General features: G+C 43.0%; 1 protein-coding gene across 1 annotated transcript; it reads right to left on the bottom strand.

Annotated features, from left to right (window-relative positions):
• Positions 1–4323: 4323 nt before the first annotated feature.
• Positions 4324–19370, bottom strand: cip2a (cell proliferation regulating inhibitor of protein phosphatase 2A). Its single transcript, XM_011488622.3, has 21 exons — positions 18906–19370; positions 17947–18094; positions 17328–17440; positions 16543–16637; positions 15039–15135; positions 14688–14810; positions 14095–14240; positions 13946–14021; positions 12527–12748; positions 11685–11847; positions 10196–10343; positions 9985–10084; positions 9797–9915; positions 9533–9707; positions 8889–8963; positions 8660–8770; positions 6982–7178; positions 6544–6657; positions 5443–5525; positions 5209–5348; positions 4324–4992 (listed from the first exon to the last, which is right to left on the bottom strand). The coding sequence occupies exons 1-21, from the start codon at positions 19005–19007 to the stop codon at positions 4846–4848; spliced, it is 2694 nt and encodes an 897-aa protein (XP_011486924.1). The 5' UTR covers positions 19008–19370; the 3' UTR covers positions 4324–4845.
• Positions 19371–19428: the final 58 nt, after the last annotated feature.

The following is a 19428-nucleotide window of genomic DNA, read 5'->3' as shown; positions in this document are numbered from 1 at the left end:
AAGCTCATCTGTCTACACTCCCTCCCACTAGCTTACAGCCCCTTTACGACCCCGAGCTAACATTACCGCTATCCCGCCATAAGGATTAGATCCAGATTCCAGCTCAGACGAGGAAATGAAAAAAAGTACCGGTACTTCTGTAACAAGCTTGCTCCAACTGCATGTTTCCGTCTGTTCCTGATTCACAGTGATTTGAATAAAGAAACGTGACCTAAAGATTAATGTTCATTATAAATATCCTCCATCATCAGAAAAATGCCACAAGAACATGCTAAAAACACCAAAAACATTATTTCCATTGGAGTGGGTCTTCTCTGAAGGCTACTTTCTCCAACCACACAGCTCTGTCCAGGCTTATGTAACGTTTGCTTTTCTGCTTATCTGTATGCAAAAAAAGTCTGTTTTCAAACGCTTTTTAAGGTTACAGCGATGAACACAGTCCTCATCCGCTTTATATCGGATTCCCAGCCAGTGTTAGATTTTCTAAATCAGTATTTTGATGTATTAATAGCCCCATCTTTTTAACCAATATATATATTTAAAAAGTATCAAAATTCACATTTAAATTTAGAAACACAACTCCAACATTAAACTTTTTTTCTGATTTTCATCAAAAGTAAGACCACATGGTTTGTTTCCCTTCCAGTTTGTTTTTAGTAAAAAGACAAATGAGCTCATGTTGTGAGCAGCACCTCCATCCATGCTGCTGTGTGTCATCTGATGCCTTCATGGACAGACAGTGAATGCAGGAGACTGCCACAGATCAATTCATTATTCATTCCAGTTATGCAAGAAATGTTTGCATGGAGCAGAAACAAACGAACACCCAATGATGGTGTTGAAGGAGTTCAGAAACAACTGAAAGTTGGGTGTTCATTCAATTGTGGAGCCAGAAATGACGTTTTTTCATATTTTGCATGGAATGGTTCACCCTCTATAACTAAAGGCAACATTTTATAACTACTAATCATTTATATATAGATGAATATTTTTATTTTCTAATAAAAAGTTTTTCCTTAAATCGAACTACAATCCCCTTTTTCTTTGAAGTTATTAATTTTAATATTAGATTTGCGATAAAACTTCTCTTTCTTGTAAACTTTCACACTTGATTAACTTATTCCATTATTATTCATATCATTCATATTATTATTATTATTATTCCTATTCCAGCAGGTCTCTTGCTGCGTGTTCACATTTTGTCATCACATGAAGCGCGCCCACCTTATCCAGACAGCTGACTTTCTCCGTCGGGTAGACGATCTTTCCACAGCGGGCACACTGGGGGTTCATCCTCCAAACCACCTCCGCGCTCCGGGCGGCTAAACTCCTCACGTTCTTCACACAAACACCCCGCGCGACGACAGAAACCCGCGAGGCTGTCACCGTCAAAGCAGACAGGCGGCGCGCAGACGCAGGTTCGGTGGAGTCACAGGCGCAGACGGGAGCTGGATGCTGAGCCGCTAACTCTGCGCGCGAGACTAAAACCCAACAAGTTAGCCGCAGTTGGAGCGGGAACCGGAAATAGGCCACTTCAAGCAAAATAAAAGCAGGAAAAGAATTAAAATTTAAATGAAGTGAAAAAAAACAAGTCAGATCATAAGGACCGGTAATAATCAGATTTTATTTATTTGATTGTTCATGTGCACAAACGTATAAATATTTTTTTTGTTATGAAAAGTAGAGATTGCAGTTCCCAAACATTTGTTTTGCTTTTCCTGCAACTCATTTAGCTAATCTCAGTCACCACACATTCAGAAGTTGAATTTATTATTATTATTATTATTATTATTATCATCATCATTAAATTTCACTTTTTAAAAATCACCATGATTGCTTTACTCCACCTTCACCCTGGGTTGGCTTTAGAAACCTTGTGGCCCCATCTGGAGATGGAGGGGTAGCTCCATGACAGACTTTAGAGAGAAGTAGAGATGCTGGACTGTCACATCACTCAGGAAAAAAATGATTAACCTCCACTGGGTCATCTACAAAGGCCTGGTCACTCTTGGAAGAGTAAAAGTTTCCTGAGTGAACTGTTTAGGAGAATAAAGTAATTTTTTGCTTAACCGTAATCATATATTTTGGGTGTTACATGATATTGAGTTAAAAGAGTGACAACCATCACCATTTGTCAGAAGCAAGAGACTTCTTTCCAAAGAGTCTCCCAGTATAAAGTCACTTTGAATCATGTCTCTGAAAAAGACATGTAGGTCAAGAAGTGTGAAAGACTTCCCAGCTGTTGATGGCCTTTCTACAGCCAAATGTGTTGCTGTGACGGTGAAAAGAGAGATGTTTTTCTGGATTCTCTTTCCAACCTTCTCGGGTGGTTTCTCCTCCAAGCTCGGGTCCTCTACCAGAGGCCTGGGAGCTTGATGGTCCTGCAGTATCTTAGCTGTTCCTAGCACTGCGTTTATCTGGACTGAGAGGTCTTAGGTCTTTCCAGGGATCTGTTGTAGCCACTCCTCCAGCTTGGGGGTTACTGCGCCGAGTGCTCCAATTACCACAGGCACCACTGTCACCTTCACTTTCCAGGCTTTCTCCAGTTCTTCTCTGAGTCCCTGGTATTTCTCCAGTTTCTCATGTTCCTTCTTCCTGATGTTTCCATCGCATCTTGCACATCAAAGGTGCAGGGGTCTGGGATGGTGAGACCTAACTAAACTATAGAATTCATGAAGCCAGAGTAGTTTTGACATCAAAAATACTCCTGGGTTAGGGCAAACGGTCAATTTCATCCTTGACTTAGAGTCTTAACCAAATAAACTAAATGTGGATGATGATGTCCTTTTACGGTGCCCTATATACAGACACCAATGTAAGTAAGTGTTCACCGTTCACTGTAAAAATAAGCAGTTGTTTCCACTGGGATATCCTACCACCATCCCAGCAGGATGGTGTATGAGCTCCTTCAGTGCTATGTTCAAACTGGCAACACGCTGAGCTTTTTTCAGTCATTGACCACCAATCGTGAGTGAGCAGCAGAGAAATCCCATAGAGGAAGAACACAGAGCCTTGACACAAAAACTTGAAAAGAGTTTTAAACAATGGAGCAAACTTTGGTGTGTTGCACAGGAAAACTCAAAGACAGAAAGAGCTCATGAGGGCAGATCCCCACAATACTAACCCACCAGCAGGGCAAAATGAAACATTAGGGAAACAGCAAAGAGCAATTCTATTGGCCATTTATGAAAAAGGAATGAGACGTAAGAAACCAATTGTCCATTACAGAGCGATTGTGAGGAGCATCACACAGAGCTCCCCACTGGAGTTAGAATGGATTCACTTCCTGCATGCAGAATCTGGAAGTTATAGGTAAATCTTAGAGATATTTGTCCACATCACCAGGTTTGCTCAAGTCTTTGAACTGAAACCAAGGCTGCTGCAGACAGTAGTTTGAATAATTCAACTTCAAGGGGGCAAAATCCAACACTACTGCGTGCCTGTCCCAAGTCCGTATAAATGCAGAGTTTTGTCAGGAGAGACATTTGACAAAAAAAAACAAAGTTCAATCAATCCTAAAATTATGAAGAGAACTTTCCTTCCAGAATGGTCATCATCCAGATGAACAATGACAAACACTGGTACTGATGATCTACATGGTCCTGGTGGAAGATGGACGACTGTTGTTGAAAGAAGAGAAGGAAGATGAGTTTGTCCACAGAGACAAAGGAAAGACAGGAGTGAAGAACTGAGATAAGTAGGAACTTTGACAGGAAAACTAGAGAGTTGGTCAACATTTTAGAAAGCAGAAAGATGGATCTGCTGTGTTTTCAGATGGAAAGAGATCCAGACTGGTAGATTGGAAGCAGCTCCAAGCTGTTTTATCATGATGTGGATGGAAAGAGGAGCAGAGGAGGAGATCCTGAAGGAGGAGTTTGATCAGGAGGTTCTGGAGGTGAAGAGAGAGTCAGATAGGAGGATGAGTCTGAAGCTGGAAGATGAAGGTGTGATGTTGAATGTTGTCAGGGGTTATGACCCCCAGGTAGAATAGGAGCTGCAGAGGAGAAGGAGAAATTCTGGAGGGAGATGGATGAGGAGATCCAGGCTCTCCAGAGGAGAGAGTGACGATTGGATCAAACTCTAACAGACATGTGGGTGAAGGGAACAGAGATGAAGTGATGGAGAAGTTTGGAGTTCAGGATCGTCAGATGGTGATGCACTTTGTGAAGAGAATAGAAATGTCCGTGGTGAAGACTTTTACCTTCTAAACCCGCTTAGTTCTGTTTGAGATCATGGGTGAGCTGGATCTGACCCAGCTCCTGTCAGTAAATCCTGAATAGTGCACCAGTCCATCAAGGGCCACACAGAGACAAACAACCAGACCTGAGTCAGCTCCAGGGAGCATTTTAATGTAAGCTATGAAACACATTTTTGGACTGCGGAAGAAAACCTAGGGCCGTCTGCATGCAGCCCAGTAGCCCAGCTTTTTAAAAAGCTAAAGATTCCACCCCTGTGTTTAAGCTTGAACTGTTGTCAGTCTGGGTTTTCTTTAGAAATTGCACCAACAACATTGTACCAGCAGAGGGAGCTGCCCCCCTGTTCTGAAAATGCTTTTCCAGTCAGATATGAACAACATGAGGCTCCAGCTTGTAAAGATCAACTCAACCCAAAGCAAATCACTTGGATCTGAAGTTTGACCACAATGACGTTTCCACTGTTTATTTGTCAAATAAAAAGTGATTTTAAAATGTCAATAAAATATCAATTTTGGGTAAAAGTAATTCTTTAAGCGTTTTATTAAATCTAAAAAGCTTCCTCAGTTGTGAAAGTCTTCTCAAAGGCCTCTGAAGTTCATGGAAGACGGTGTTTCAATTAGGATTTTCTCAGCCAATCATCTGCTGCCCCTCAGAGTGACAGGTTAACGTCGCTCTTCATCTTGCCGCTGCTCAGGCTGTGAATCATGGCGATCATGGCAGAGTGTTTGTTCAGTTCCTCTTCTCTGAGCTTCAGTTTTGACTCCAGTTGACTCTTCTGCAGCTCTAGAGAGGAAGCCTGCAAAGCAGAACATGTTCAGGCCGCTGCTTCCATGTGAAGTTTCTCAGACAGAATAGCACACGGAAAGCTTTGAGACACCAAAAACATTGTTTTCTGTGCTAACAGTGTTCAATCACATAATTTGAATAAAGAATATTAATCTTAAACATTTCCTGTGTTAAATTGAAAGGACAGAGAGTGCACATGTCTAAGGGTGATGAGATGGCCTCGTACCTTAATGCTGGCGTCTTTCCTGGCCTGTTCCGTTTTGTTCAGCTCTTTCCTCAAAATGTCCAAAGTCTCCTCCAGGTTTCTCCTCTCTGTCTCCTTTTCTTGAACCTTCTCCTCCTCGGCCTGCAGGCTGACACGCAGACCTGCCAGAGGACAGAAGCAAAGACAGCGCATTCCCAATACACCCTCTAAAGCTCTCAAATTCAGCCATGAGTGATCTAGAGCTTCCACACTGACCTGCAATGTCGCTGTTTTTCCTCTGGATCTCTAAATGGAGTGCTTTGATCTCCTCCTCTCTCTCCTGAAGAGCAGACGCCGTCCTGTAGAAGCAACAGAAGCGTCAGCAGAGACGTCAGGCTGTAAGGCCTGCAGCTGTGGACTGTCTTTGTGGCAGAGTGGGACCTCACTGCGCTTTGTGGATCTTTGTGAAGAGTCTTCCCTAAAATCACCGTCTTGTGTCACCTCTCTGAGGGGGGCTCAGCTGTGGCGGTTCAGAGCTTGGTGGTCTTCACCCCCGACAGGATCAGAACCACGGGGTTGTTTGCTGAATCATGGTCTGCTCTGCCCAGCTCTCTTTGCTAGTGTCTCATGGTTGATGAACTGACAATGCTATAAAGCATTCAACCAATTGTTTTCCTATTTTTCTTTCTTAATTATAGTATCTTCTGCCATTTTTTGCCGCTTAACTCCTTCTACAATTTTTCAGCTATTTTATCTATTCAACTATTCAAATGTTCAGCTCTTCCAGCTTTTTCCAGCTGTGACTTTTGGACCTTCAAATCCTTGACCTTTTCAAGATATTCCAGGATTTCTGCTTACATTGAAATCCACGGGGAATCCTTGGTGCTGAAGCTCGCTGGTTCGATACCCGGCTCTGGCATTTTTCACAAACATACCTTTTTTGTTGTTGTGCTGTTTTCACTTTATTTATGGTCAACTTTGATCATTTATTGATTTAAAATTCTTTTGCCAATTATAACTCTAACTTTCATTCTCATTCAGCAGTTCAGCATTCAAGCCTGCATTTTCTTCTGGAAATGCAGCTCCTTGTAGTTGGATCTGTTTTGCTAAGCTTTAGTAATCCAGGCCAGTATTTGTCATTATATTCATTTTCCTCCCCATTATGTGAGGTAACATTGTTGGTGGGAAGTGTTTTGTTCCAGTAAGTGATTCAGCGTTGGGACTTTGGTGCCTAACCTCCTTTTGCTGATGCTGTTATTTAGCATTTGGTCGCATAAATCAGCAGTTTTGTTCACAGATGGATTGCGTGTTTTGTGTAAAAACTGGGTGGAGAAACCTTCATCTAGAGATGAGGGGGCAGGACTCAGACACAATCACCTGTGGTGCTGCAGCTGAAGAGCATCGTGGGTCTTCTTCAGAGAGTCGCTCTGCTTGGTGAGAAGAATGTGAGCGGTCTGCAGCTCCTTCAGCAGCTGCTCTGTTTCATTAAACCTGCAGAGGAAATGTTCCAGAAAGATAAAAACCAGGGGGTCTTTACTCCAACACACTATTACTAAAGCCTTTAACCAATGAGCCATTTAATGCTTGGTTCTGAGAATATAAAGGCCATGAAGTAACACAAGACCTGCCATAAACGCCACCGGATTAAGGAACTGGCCAAAGAAACTAGCAAAGCTGCATCAAGGTAAACAAAGTTGAGAATTTCTACTTAAAGAAGGGGTCCAGCTGTCCCACACAGTCACAACCAAAAGCTATTTCATAAGCAGAAATAAGCCTGCAGGGTTGATGTAAATGCTCCTCAGAATTGCCTCTGACCTGTTGAGCAGGGAGTTGTAGGCTCCTTTCAGAGCCTGGTGTTCCTCAGAGTCCCTCTGCAGTCGGCTGTTGTGCTGCAGCAGCTCTCCCATGTCGGCTTTGGATCGCTCCACCTCCAGAGCCTGGCAGCTCAGCTTGCCCTGCAGATCCTCCCGCCGGCGCTCGGCGTCCTTCAACAGACTCGCCAGCTTCCGAGCCTGCAGGTGGAAAACCTCAGCAACCATCCGCATTGAGCTCTGACATCTGTAGCCTTTTTCTAATTACTGTTCTGAATCGACAGCATCTTGGACGGCAAAGTCTGTCTTTTGTCTGAATAAGATTTCACAAAGATCTATTATTTTAAAACACTGCATCAGTTTTTATTTTGTCAATAGTTGGCTCAATGTTATCCCTTTTATTAATTAACACGGTTATGTATTGCGGTTTAGGTTTAAGGCAGCTGGAAGATTGGCACATAGAAAATCAGGGTTAGTTTCCCAGGGGGGATGATGAGCTTCATCCAGTGCAGGTCCTTAGACCCTCAACACTGTAGCCAACTATGTAGCCACAAGGGGCCACAAGTCTGGGTCCCCCTGTGCCGGTGTAGGTACCACAACCGTTCGGCCTGGAACTTCCGTTCGGGGTCCTTTTGACTGAAGGTAACGTCACACTACGGTAACCCCACTTGGACAAACTACGTAGCATCGACATCTGCAAATTTTCATTTCACGTTCCCTTTTGTAACCTAAAGTTATTTTCCCTCATAAATTGCGTCTGACAATATTCTTTGTAATTTTTATAAATAGATTTTGCCTCAATCCGCTTGTTATTCCAGCTTAAGTTCAGCCGTGGCTGAAAATGTTGTTAGCACGGCTAAATGTTGTGCTTTTGGGTCCGTTCTGCCAATAATGAAGCACTGGACGCACAATTTAAAAAAACTATAAGCGAACATTAATTTTATAATAATTATAACAATAATAAAGGCACGTTTGTTTACAACAGACTTTATAACATTTTCCTCTATGGTAGTATTTGTCCAGACCAATCACTATCTGACACGTCATCGGAACAACGTACAGCCAATCACATAATGTGACGTCAGCATTAGCCCCAGGACGCCGAACGGAAGCTCCAGGCCGAACGGTTATAGTACCTACAGCGGTCCCCAGGCCAGATAAAATACAGGGTTATGTCAGGAAGGGCATCCAGCGTAAAAATCTAGGATATGCAGAAAGGTCAACATCAAACATTCATGTTTAGCTTTTACAACAATTGACTTATCACGAGGCGAGCTACTAATAAAGCTATTTATATATTCTTTAAGTGATCAGTTATGTGCCTAAATGCCACATTTTAAATGTGGTATCATATCATTGACATATAGGATGAATACTTCCGGTCCTTACATTGACCCATGTGGGACTCTAATCCACAGCACCAGGATGCTGTATAAAAATCTAATTTTTACCATTAGAACAAACGCTCTTCTTCTATAAAAGTAGCCTTCCATTGTGGCCTAATACCTTGGTTTGTAGAAAGATCTACTGATCAATAGTTTCAAATCCTTAAGATTGTAAATCTTTATGTGTTCATTCAGTTTGATAAATACTAAGATCTTCATGGAATCTGTCCAACCATGTTGCTTTCAGAGTTTGGATCTTTCACAAAGGTTTGAATTCTGACAGGTCGTCTGCAGTACCTCTGCCTCTGCTTGAGCTCGCTGGAGGCGGTACTGAGCGATGAGACGGTCGGCCTGAGAGAGCGCCAACGCTTTGGCCTCCAACAAGTCCTGCAGACGGCCCTCCTTAGACTGACGGGAAACACAGACACATCTGCTACAAAAGCTTCATCTGCTGAAGTGCAGCTCTGAGATAAGACAGTGAGCTCAAACGGCGAGCAAACGGGAAACAAGCCTCGGGAAACCTCACCGCAAACGCAGCCAGCTTCTGCTCGTAGACCTCAATGATGTCCGACACGTGCGAGTCCTTCATTTGCTCCTGCAGCTGCCGGCAGAAACACAGAGGGTTCAGCAGCGCAGACAGGCCACACGAGGCCAACAGCACAGGGTTCAAAATGTCAAACCATCTACAGAATAGAAAAACCTCCTGGCTCGTCGCCCACCTCTGCACAACAGGAGAGAGGGCCCACTGAGCCTGCAGCGGCACAATAACAACTGCTAACAGAGGACAGCTGCTAACTAATATGAAGAAAGAAGACTCATCAGTTCATTAAAATCAAAACTTTCTTCAAACCAAAAGAAGCTGTTTTTAGACAGAATAAATGGATCATTTGTAAACTAACTGAAATGCTGAATGTGTTTCTTAGCAGCCTCACTTCTTACTAATCAGACTTCTTTGTTTCAAAAGGATCAGCACTGCACTGATATTTGTGCTTCACTCTGATACTTGAAAGCTCATTAAAACCCAGTGAACACGCAAAACTGAAGGAGCAAGTCTAACCAGTGAAAGGTAAGTCAGTGATTGGCGGCACAGGTCTGTGGGATGCTGGGGGGGTTGCAGTCATGTGTTTCCATGCATTCACTGTCATAGTAAGACGCTGGCGCAGGTTGTACCTCCAGCCCACTCTGGATCTTCTCCGCCAGACTGCTGATAGTCTTGGAGGAGCTGGAAGTGTCCATGCTGCTGTTCACCCTGGGAGGCGGGACTTCCTGCACGGCAAGCCTCTTGATTGACAGCTCAGCCTCCCTGTGGCGATATGCATTGTGGGCAGCAATGCTTTCTCCTAATCTGGAGAACAAAAAAAGGGGTAAATTATTAAAAATTGTTTATAGGCATTATTAGAAAACAATATTTACTTTTTCTGGCCTATGACTCACATCATTGAGGGGAAGTCTGGAAGGGGCGTGGCTTCAAGCAGCAGAGCGAGAGCAGTCTGCACATGCTCTCTGTGGTGGGACGTCAGGGCCAGAGAGAGGGGAGTCACAATCCTCTGATCCTGCAAAGGGAAACAAGTTAGAGCCAAACTTCAAAGCAGCAGATGAAGATGCATGATGATGAGGAGCACCTGTAACATCCTGTAGAAGCCGGTCTCCATGTCCTTCACCTGCTGCCTCAGTTTGCTCATTAACTCTAAAGTCTTCAGCAAAGCCTCTGCGCAGACCTGACTGTAAGAAAACCGCACCAGTGACATCTGCATTACCACCGCCCTTTAACCGGACGTGCATATTGGAAATGTTTGCAGCTTAAATCATACAACAACAGACAGACACTCTCACCTAAGGTCATCCTCACACTGGGGGGGATGCAGGGTGACTGAGCCGTTACTATGACAACAGGAGAGGAGAGTCTCTACCTGTGTGAGGCAGAGCTGAGCACTGACCTGAGCTGATACCACAGACCTGCTGGACTCCTCCAAGCACAGAGGTGACAGAGTTAAGGCTTCAGAGGGGAAGAGCTGCACACACCACACCACACCACACCAGGAGTCTGCAACCTGACGCCCCCGCAGCCAAAGGTGGCTCTTTAATGCAAATGATTACAACAAATAATTCATTTGCAGCTTGGATTATTTTGTTAAGTTTTATCATTTCTTTTTAGGTTGTTAAGTCAGATCACTGAGCAGTAAAAGGTTTATTCTACTGTCAAATTGGTTTATTATTAGAAAATGCTTAAAGCCCTGTTCTGATCTTCTGCTGCAGAATAGTTAGTGGTTGCTGTTCAGACACAAAGCTCTTTAAAGATGCAATCCAATTAAAAGGGCGCTTTTAACATGATCTTGTGGTATTTGATGGACATCTTGTATAAAGAAAATTGATCCTAGAATTGTATTTCATTATTCAAATTGTTGTGAATCAGGAAGAAATAAATAACGTTAAAAAAGGTCGTCTACTTTTTACGTAGAAAATACGCTGAGCGGGTCAAAGTCTTCCTGCTGTGCTCCATTCTGATCATCCACTGTCAGACAAACAGATCCATGAACGTCTGGATCTAAACTGGACGGCTGGAGAGCTACGATATTGATCGCCACTTTTGCTACACCAGTTATGTTAGGTGTGGGGTGTGAGGGGCTGTGAGCTAGTGGGAGAGAGTGTAAACAAAGGATGTTGGGAAATTAGGGCAGGCTTTCCACGCCAATGGTTCCGCCCACAACTCAGATACAAATTTCTGATTAACTAATGTCGCTCTGCAGAAACTATGTCCTAGAAAATGACACAGATTTTCGATCTTGGCTCAAAACGTTATAATCATAATTCAAAGATCACTGGGAAAGTAGATCAAAAGATTTACATGTATACATTTAAAACAAAAATTGGATTTTACACGAATGCTGTCAGATTTTTTTATTTATTTATTTAATTTTTTTAATTAATCAATTAATTAATTAATTAATTAATTAATTAATTAATTTTATTTATTTATTTTAATGTTCTTGCATTTTCAAAACAGGTAAATCTGCTGCAGCAGGAGAAACATAACACAGGGTGTGTTTTATTTTGAAAGGAGCATGTATTTCTGGAGATCAAATTGTTCCACCTAGAAAAATAAAACACTTTTGTAGTTTAATCATTGTAAATAATTAAAAGCTACATTCATAAATAAACAGCTGTATTTATAATAAACAAATGTATTTTCTAAATGGTGCAGTGGGACTCAGCGGTTCTCACTGGGTTTTGACCTGGAAGAAGCTGTTCCAAAAGGCTCTTTTAGCGTTTAAGGTTGCAGACTCCTGCTCTACAGAGACCATCAGATGTTTGTGGAGGATATTCAGCAGCAGGTTGGTGACATGTGTGACACGCTGGCAATGCTTCCTGAGGACCGCGTCTCCTTGTGCTGGATCCAAACTCTTCAGGAGACCCAGCAGGACCGGAAGGAGCATTTCCACAAAACTCAGCGCACATTCAGACACGCTCTCTGCTGCCAGCGACTCCTGAGAGGAGAGAGAGTCGTGACGAGAACCTGCACCACACGGGCAATGGGGAGAACATTCATGACGCAGGTCTGACGAAGATGAGGGCGTTGTGACAGAGTTTTACTGAAGCAGCGAGACAGTGGTCATGAGTCACTCGCCATGGATGTGTTACACAGTGCGATCAGATAACTGGCTCCAACTGTATTTGTGAAACAACAACTTTATTCTTCAGATGTTAACATTTTAATGTTTACTGCAACAGAATTGGGCTTTAGGAGGCTGGGAAAATTCAAAGAAAAAATTAAATGTGTGCATGTGAATGTACAGAAACAAAAAGTGCTGGTTGTAAACCCAACAAGAAAACTCTGGCTTTCCCCTTTGAAGCTTTAGTTTCTTTGGTTTCCATAGTGACTTTAAATCAGCTCACTAAAGCCCCAGACGGCGGGGCTCATGTAAAGTCTGAGTCTGAAATACAGCAGAACTAAGGTTTAAAACAAACCTTCCGCTGAACAATGTTCCTCCTAGAAACGCACAAAACCTTCTTTTTCTACGTGTTTTAAGGCGTTTGGATGCAGCAGCACCACCAGCATTGAATTGACGCAGCAGGATGATAAAATGCACCTTTTACAGAAAAATGACTTTTAAAGCTGCATTTTAAAGCACTGACCCACTCTAATGGGTTGTCTTCATGTCCTACCTCCAGTAGCTTGTTCAGCAGGCTCAGGACCTGCAGTGAGCAGGACTCGGCGCCCTCCACAGGCGAGGTCAGCCACTGCACCAAAGCCAGACCACACTCCAGGCCCCCACCCTGCTTTCGGCCCACAGCTCTGAGTTTGGGTGCAGCCGGCCTGAAGACCACGTCGCACAGCTGCGAGCGCAGGCCGGAGACGCAGCACATGGCCAGGACAAGCTCCAGCACCTGCACAACACAGACAGTTCAGAGGATTTCCTGGAGAACCTTTCAGAACCCAGCTTTGCTTTCCATTTCATTGTTCTGGGAAGAAAGGACATTGCTGGTTTACAGGAACCAATGATTCCATTGCTTTAAAAGCTTCCATCCAAACTGTCTGCTGTAGCGTGAGCAGCTCTGAGTCCTCACAGTTCCTTTGACCTTTAGGCTGAACTTATACAAACAGTAACATGAGGAAAATGAGTTTTGAAGCTGTCATAATCCTTCACAGACTGATGTGCAGCAGCTGCTCTAGTTATAAGTAGTTATAGCATGGTCAGGGTGAATTCTCGATTCTGATTGGCTGCTGGGTGTGGATTAAAAAGTGATATACCACAGTGATATACCACGCCTAAATGTTCTATATCACTGCGCTGGCTTCTTTAAAACAAACTCCATCCTCTGGACAAAAAAAAAGCGGTCACGTGTCGCACCACCAAATAGTCCACTTTTTGTGAAAACAGTGATCCAAACTGTAAAAATAACAAGAATCAAGTACTGAAAACGAGTTGGATATTTATTTATTTTTGTAAGTGACCATGGTATAAGTGGGATAATGGCCTTCGAAGTGAGCATCATCAGCATTAACTCCGCTTTGCGTCGGACGGTTCAGGCTTCCATGGCGTGCGTTAATCTCTGAAAATGCGCCTTTCGTCTGCCATTAACCCTAACTTATAATGCATAAATAACGTAGTGGTTAGCACTCTGGGTTGACAGTGAGAAGGCCTTGGTTCAAATCCCAGCCGGGGCCCTTCTGCGTGGAGTTTGCATGGTCACTCCGTGTATGCGTGGGTTTTCTCCAGGCACTCCGGCTTCCTCCCACCGTCCAAACACATGCTTCAGAGGTTAACTGATAACTCTCCAGTGTCCCTGGCTGTGACTGTGAGTGTGTATGACTGTTAGGCTCTGGCAGGACCCCTGACCCCGAAAGGGATACAGCGGGTTAAAAAGACGGTTGGATGGATGGATGGATGGATGGATGGATGGAATAACTAAAGCAGCCGAGCAGTGACATAAAAAACTATTTGTGTTTGTAAAATACTGAACACTAAATTCACATAAAAATGCTTTTTCTTCTGCTTTACAGCGGCAGGTTTCACAGTCTCATCTGCTCATGACTTAGTTACCTCTAGCATCAACTGTGTGTTTAGTAAATGATCATCTCACCTTTGTCGCAGAGTCAGCATCTTTGGAATGCAGAAGGCCTAAAACTTGAGTCACACACGCCGAGAAGTGCTGATATCTAAGAAGGTAAAACCATCTTTGTGAGACAACTCTGAGCAAACGGCAACACACCATGTTGTTCATGAAGGTACCTGGTCAGATGCTCTGCTATTTTGGGGTTCCTCAGCAGGTCGACCAACAGGTCAACTGCGTACTTCCTGGTTAAAGTCCCGTCGCCATTTACGATTATGTTGAACACGAGCTGGAATGTCTGGTGGATGTTTTTGGCATCGAAAAGCTGGTAACAAAACAAACCCAAACAATTTTTCCAATTGTCAATATGCAAAGAAAAAAAAAGGAAAAGGTGAAGGTGCATCTAAGGTAAAGCATCATTTATCATAAAACTTTAGATGCACAAAAACGATGTTAACATCTGTCTGCTGAGGAAACACTCATAGGAGGGTCTTTACTGAAATAATCAGTCAACTGAAAGACAAGAACCGGCTAAAGGATGATCAGATGAGCAAAAGTCTGAGTCAGATTCCAGTAACCTGAAGTAATGCAAAGCATCAGCCTCCCAAGGTCCTAAAAAAAGGTTTTAGGATTTTCTTCTTTGCTCAAGAAATGAAAGGTCAGTGTTGGGTCTGTTCTCTGAAAACAAAGAAGGAGCTGAATAGAACCATAAAAGAGGTCCTTCATGAAGCCTGCAGAACAGAGAGAAGATGCTTTGTCAGCGCAGACCTACCTTCTCTCCCACCTTCTCATTCAGAGTGAGGCTGGCCAGAATGGACAGCGTGAAAACCACCACCGTCAGGCTGTTGTGAGCCAGGAAGTTGATCAATGTTCGGTAGAACGGCTTCACGTTATCCTGCACAAAGGTTGAGTCACAAACACAGAGCATCAGACTGAACATCAGTGTTCAGTCAAACTCATGATCCATGGTTCAGTGGGCTTTCCAACAGTAAATAGTTGTTTCTATCATCTTTTTTGCATCAACATTTTAAGCATTAAATAAGAGGGTAAAACCCAAACACTGCTGCTAGTAAGGCTTTCGGTGTTGTGTGATTTCTGGCCAAGAAGTGATCCAGCAGCTCACCAGAGACTTGATGTGAGTCTGAACCGAAGGGTTGTCCCGACAAAGGTTGGCCATGAGGCCAAGGCACGGCAGGATGATGTCATCACTGTGCGACTGGCTGTGGACAAACGAGAATGGCTGACAGACCTCCATGGCTATGTCCGAACTCCCTCCTTAACTACTAAAAAACGATACAGTGCAGAATAGGCCTGCACAATATACAACAAATTTATCGTTATCGCAATATCCAGCTCTGCAATAGGCATATCGCAAAAGACTGCGAATGTCGCAATAAATCGTAAACCCAAAATGCGTTAAAACAATCTTATGGCAGCTTAACGCTTTTAACGAATCAAAGAAATCCCTTTATGCTTAGACCAATCAGATGGACGCTTTCCCATTGTTTACCAATCAGATGGAGGCCTATCATATTAGATGTTTGTCACATATGTCGATGAGGGTCATTTGGAGTATAATTTTAAACTGTTGCAATGGAATGGGAATGATGTTTTTGGCATTTTTCTATTTTTTTATATACCGCAAATTATATCGTTATCGCAATATTAATCTCTAGTATCGCATATCGCAAGTTTTCCTCATATCGTGCAGCCCTAGTGCAGAACTATCTAGTGCAACAGCAATTCAGAGCCCATGCTCACTGCTTTTTTGTTTTAAAAGTCTAAATATGACGTCAACAATTTCACAAGGTAAACGCCTAATAACTGTGAATATTTTACAAAGACTATTTATGAATTTACTGTTCTCTGAAGATGAAAAATGTAATAATTTATAAAAAAAATGATTGAAGATAAATTACACATGAAAAATCATTCCAACACAATGCATTGTGGTCTATATTTGCCAATTTAGTGAACATTGATTCAATGCATACAGTTTCTTTTGCAGAGACATCTGGGAAATTTCTTGGGCAATGGATTTTAGAGTAATACATTTAGACAGCACTACGAAATGGTGAACGCACTGTGTTTTCCTGACGACCAGAATTGCAAATTTGTCCTCTGCAGAGGATATTCCTGGACCTGAACACCTCCCAACCCCAGCATACTACTGATCTAACTCCTTCTGGTATCTGCAGAGGACATTTGGGCTTTTCTATGATACCAAACGTGGAGAAATGTAGCTCTGGGAATTGTAGTTTTTGTGCATATAAAAAATGTCAGGAGGACACAGTGCACTATGTAGTGCTAAATGGTGTTTACTTGTTTAGTGCTTTTCTAACTTCTTAGAAAACTCAAAGTGCTTTACAGTCACAGTTCCATTCACACATTCACACACTGGTGGCGGCTCCGCTGCCCAACACTGGCGCCAACCTTCCACCAGCTGGGGTACAGTGTCTTGCACAAGGACACTTCGGCACATGGGCGAGCAAGGCGGGAATCGAACCTGCAATCATGTGATCAGAGGTCGCCCTACCACTGCACCACGGCCGCCCAGGGAATTAGCAAAGGAATGAAGGAACTGGGACACAACCCAGGTTTGGTAATCAGAGATGTGTGGGTCTTACATGCTGGTCATGAGGAACTCCAGGAGCTGGTGGATGCAGCTGTTGGACTGAAAGACGCGAGTGTTGTAGGTCAGTTTCTGCAGCACCTGCAGACACTGAAACACCACCAGCACAACGTGACATCCACTGTTAACAGGAGCAGAAGCATAGATAATAATCACCCAAATCAGAATTTTGGCAAAATATTATAAGAGAAAATGGTCAGGAAAAGCACCCACATCAGAATATTTAAAAAAAACTGATTAGAAAAATATATTTATATCTATATCTATATATCTATATCTATATATATCTGCCTCTATAGAAAATGTAATTTATATATAATTTAAAGTTATTGAAAACAATTTTATGTCATTGCTTAAAGTCAGGTTGATGGTTCTGGTAAAAAATGAAGGGCTTGTGTTTTAAAAAACACTTTACTTTTTCACATTTTTATGCAATCTTTTGTTCAACCCATAAATAAAAGCTAAAAGTCTGCACTTCAATGGCATCTGAGTTGTTTTATTTCAAATTCACTGTGGTGATGTACAGAAACTAAATTAGACAGAACGTGTCTCTGTCCAAATATTTATGGTCCTGACTGTAACACAATATTTTTTTTCTTTAGAGAGAAATGGGTTTCAGCAGCCAGCTAACGTGGGAGCAGCTTCGGATGAGACCTAATCAGGCATCAGCAGGAACATCTAAACAACAGGAGAGCACAGTTCCGACAGAAAGCTCTGTCTAAAGTGGGGGCTCCTTCTGAGATCGGTCACTCCCTCACCATGACTACCGTTTGCTCTCACCTGCAGCACCAGCGGCTCTCCTGGAGTGCTGCTGTAGCAGTGGATGACAGCAGCCAGGGTGCTGGTAAGGTTGTAGCTGCTGTGAAGAAGCTCCCGGGTGGAGTTGTCAGAGGCTGCGGGTGGAGGAAAACGTGCAGCAGATGAGTCCGAAAGATCAGATCTAGATTGTGAAATTCCTCCTCCTAAACTCATGAAAAATCCAAAGAGCGTCTCACTGATCTGACTTAAACGTGTTAATGCTAATCATTTGCTGCAAACCTCTCCTGGTTTATGAACACAAACACGTTTCTGTGGTTTCTTTGGATCTGGTTATGGTTCATTTTTAAAAAATGATCAAATATTTGAGGAGCAAACTAATGAAACCTGGACAGAAATTCCTGCTGTATTCATCAAAGCCATACGTACACTGTGTGTGTTTCATTTCCAGTAGAGTGGAGGTATGAGGTGTGGAGTTATAAACTGCAATGACCTGACAGGTAGCATGTCACTTGTGCTCTTTGTAAATGGGTAATTAACTCAGTAAAGCAGGGGGTAATTATGTATTGTATCCAGTGCAATAAGTTCTTTTAGCTAAATATGGTACAAACATGCTTGGTAAGATTTAACTTTTGAACTCTACCTAACTGCGCCAACAGAGAGATGATGGAGCTTTTCAGGCTGGGCTCAGTGTGCGGGTTTGCAGTCAGCTCCACCAACATGCTCACACACTCGCTGGTCAGAGCGCTGCCAGATGTCAGCAGCTGCTCGCATTTCAAGCCCCAAACTTCCTGCAAACACGCAACAAACAGAATTGAAAAAATGGATCCCACAAAAGGGGACATTTCCTTGTGAGCGTAGCTCTATTAAAAACAGCAGATAATAAACAACACTCCAAATACACTTGAATTAATGACAACAATAATTATGATTCAGCGTCTATGAGGCGCTGTAGAGTCTAAGAGCTGACAGGAAGAAGCGTTTCTTCCTGCAGTGATCTGTTAGTCTCTGACTGAAGGAGCTGCTCAGTGGTCACATGCTGAGGATGATGAAGGTGAAGAGGATTGTCCATGATGGATTCCAGTTTCCGTAACATCCTCGCACCAGTTTGGTGATCCTCTTCCTATTCCTGTCAGTGCATCCACCCCACCCCCCCAGCAGCTCACTCCGAAGAGGGCAAAGGAGGGCAGGTGCAACAACTGGTGCAAACTAAATTGAATTATGTCAAACCGTAACTTTGATTGAATCGTGCACTTCTGAATGGAATACTAATTCGACTGATTATTTCTTTGCCAGCCAGCCAGCAGGGTTCTGGATTGGTCAGCAACCCAGATGATCTGTTTAATTCTGTTATGTTGATGCATATCAGGGAAAGGCCAAGAGTTCAGGAGCAAAATCAGAACCTGATCACATTCATGTTTCCAGGTCACAAACTCTGCCTGCGGGTTTCTGACAAAAACACGAACCAAACATTTGTGCCAAGACAAAATAAAGGTGAGTTTTGCTGCAGAGTTCTGCGTTTGTTGTTCCTCACAGTGACAGAGTACAGATGACGTCTCACACGAGCAGTGACAAAGACTACGTCTGACCGCTGGTGCTCACCTCCACCTGTTTTTGAAGCTGTGCTGCTTGCTGCGCCGTCCTGCCGTCTCTGTACTGCTGGATAGCCAGCAGCAGAGACTTCAAACACGTCGTTGTGTCCATCTTGGGGGACTGTTATGACAAGTGCTAACGCCCGCTAGCAAGTTAGCTCAACGGCAAACACTAGTCGCGGGACAACCAATTTTCTTGCTGTGATTTGAAAAAAACAAACAAACAAATCCCGCTAACTTATTTTAGCACATTTATAGCTGTTCAGCCACTTCACTTTTCTACCATTCATTAATATCAACTAAAGCAAAGCGACGTCCTCCCGCTTCCAGGTTCGAACGAAGAAGGAATGAACCATGTCCAAAAAAGGTTGTTCGGGAAAGCTTTTTTTAACTGACTGGATGAACATCAAATTGCCTTCTAAATTAGTCTGTAGTATATTTTTTATTGAAAGTGGTGTTTTATATAAGGCCCATTAAATCGTCACCATTAAGTTTTCTATATAAACAAACAAACAAAAATTCTAAAAATCCCC

The sequence above is a fragment of the Oryzias latipes genome, chromosome 20 (genome assembly GCF_002234675.1).
Source record: "Oryzias latipes chromosome 20, ASM223467v1".
NCBI classification, from domain to species: domain Eukaryota; kingdom Metazoa; phylum Chordata; class Actinopteri; order Beloniformes; family Adrianichthyidae; genus Oryzias; species Oryzias latipes.
The sequence above is the reverse complement of the archived record's forward strand: the minus strand, read 5'-3'. Positions and strand labels throughout refer to the sequence as shown.

Bases quoted from the DNA above. Each gene is read 5' to 3' on its own strand.
- cip2a (XM_011488622.3), bottom strand. From the start codon at position 19,007: ATGGACACAACGACGTGTTTGAAGTCTCTGCTGCTGGCTATCCAGCAG. The intron at 15,136-16,542 runs GTAAGACCCACA...GTTTGTCCACAG, and splicing joins GAGTTCCTCATGACCAGCAT to CCAGTCGCACAGTGATGACA. The intron at 9,916-9,984 runs GTGCTCCTCATC...TTCCCTTTGCAG, and splicing joins GCTTCTACAGGATGTTACAG to GATCAGAGGATTGTGACTCC.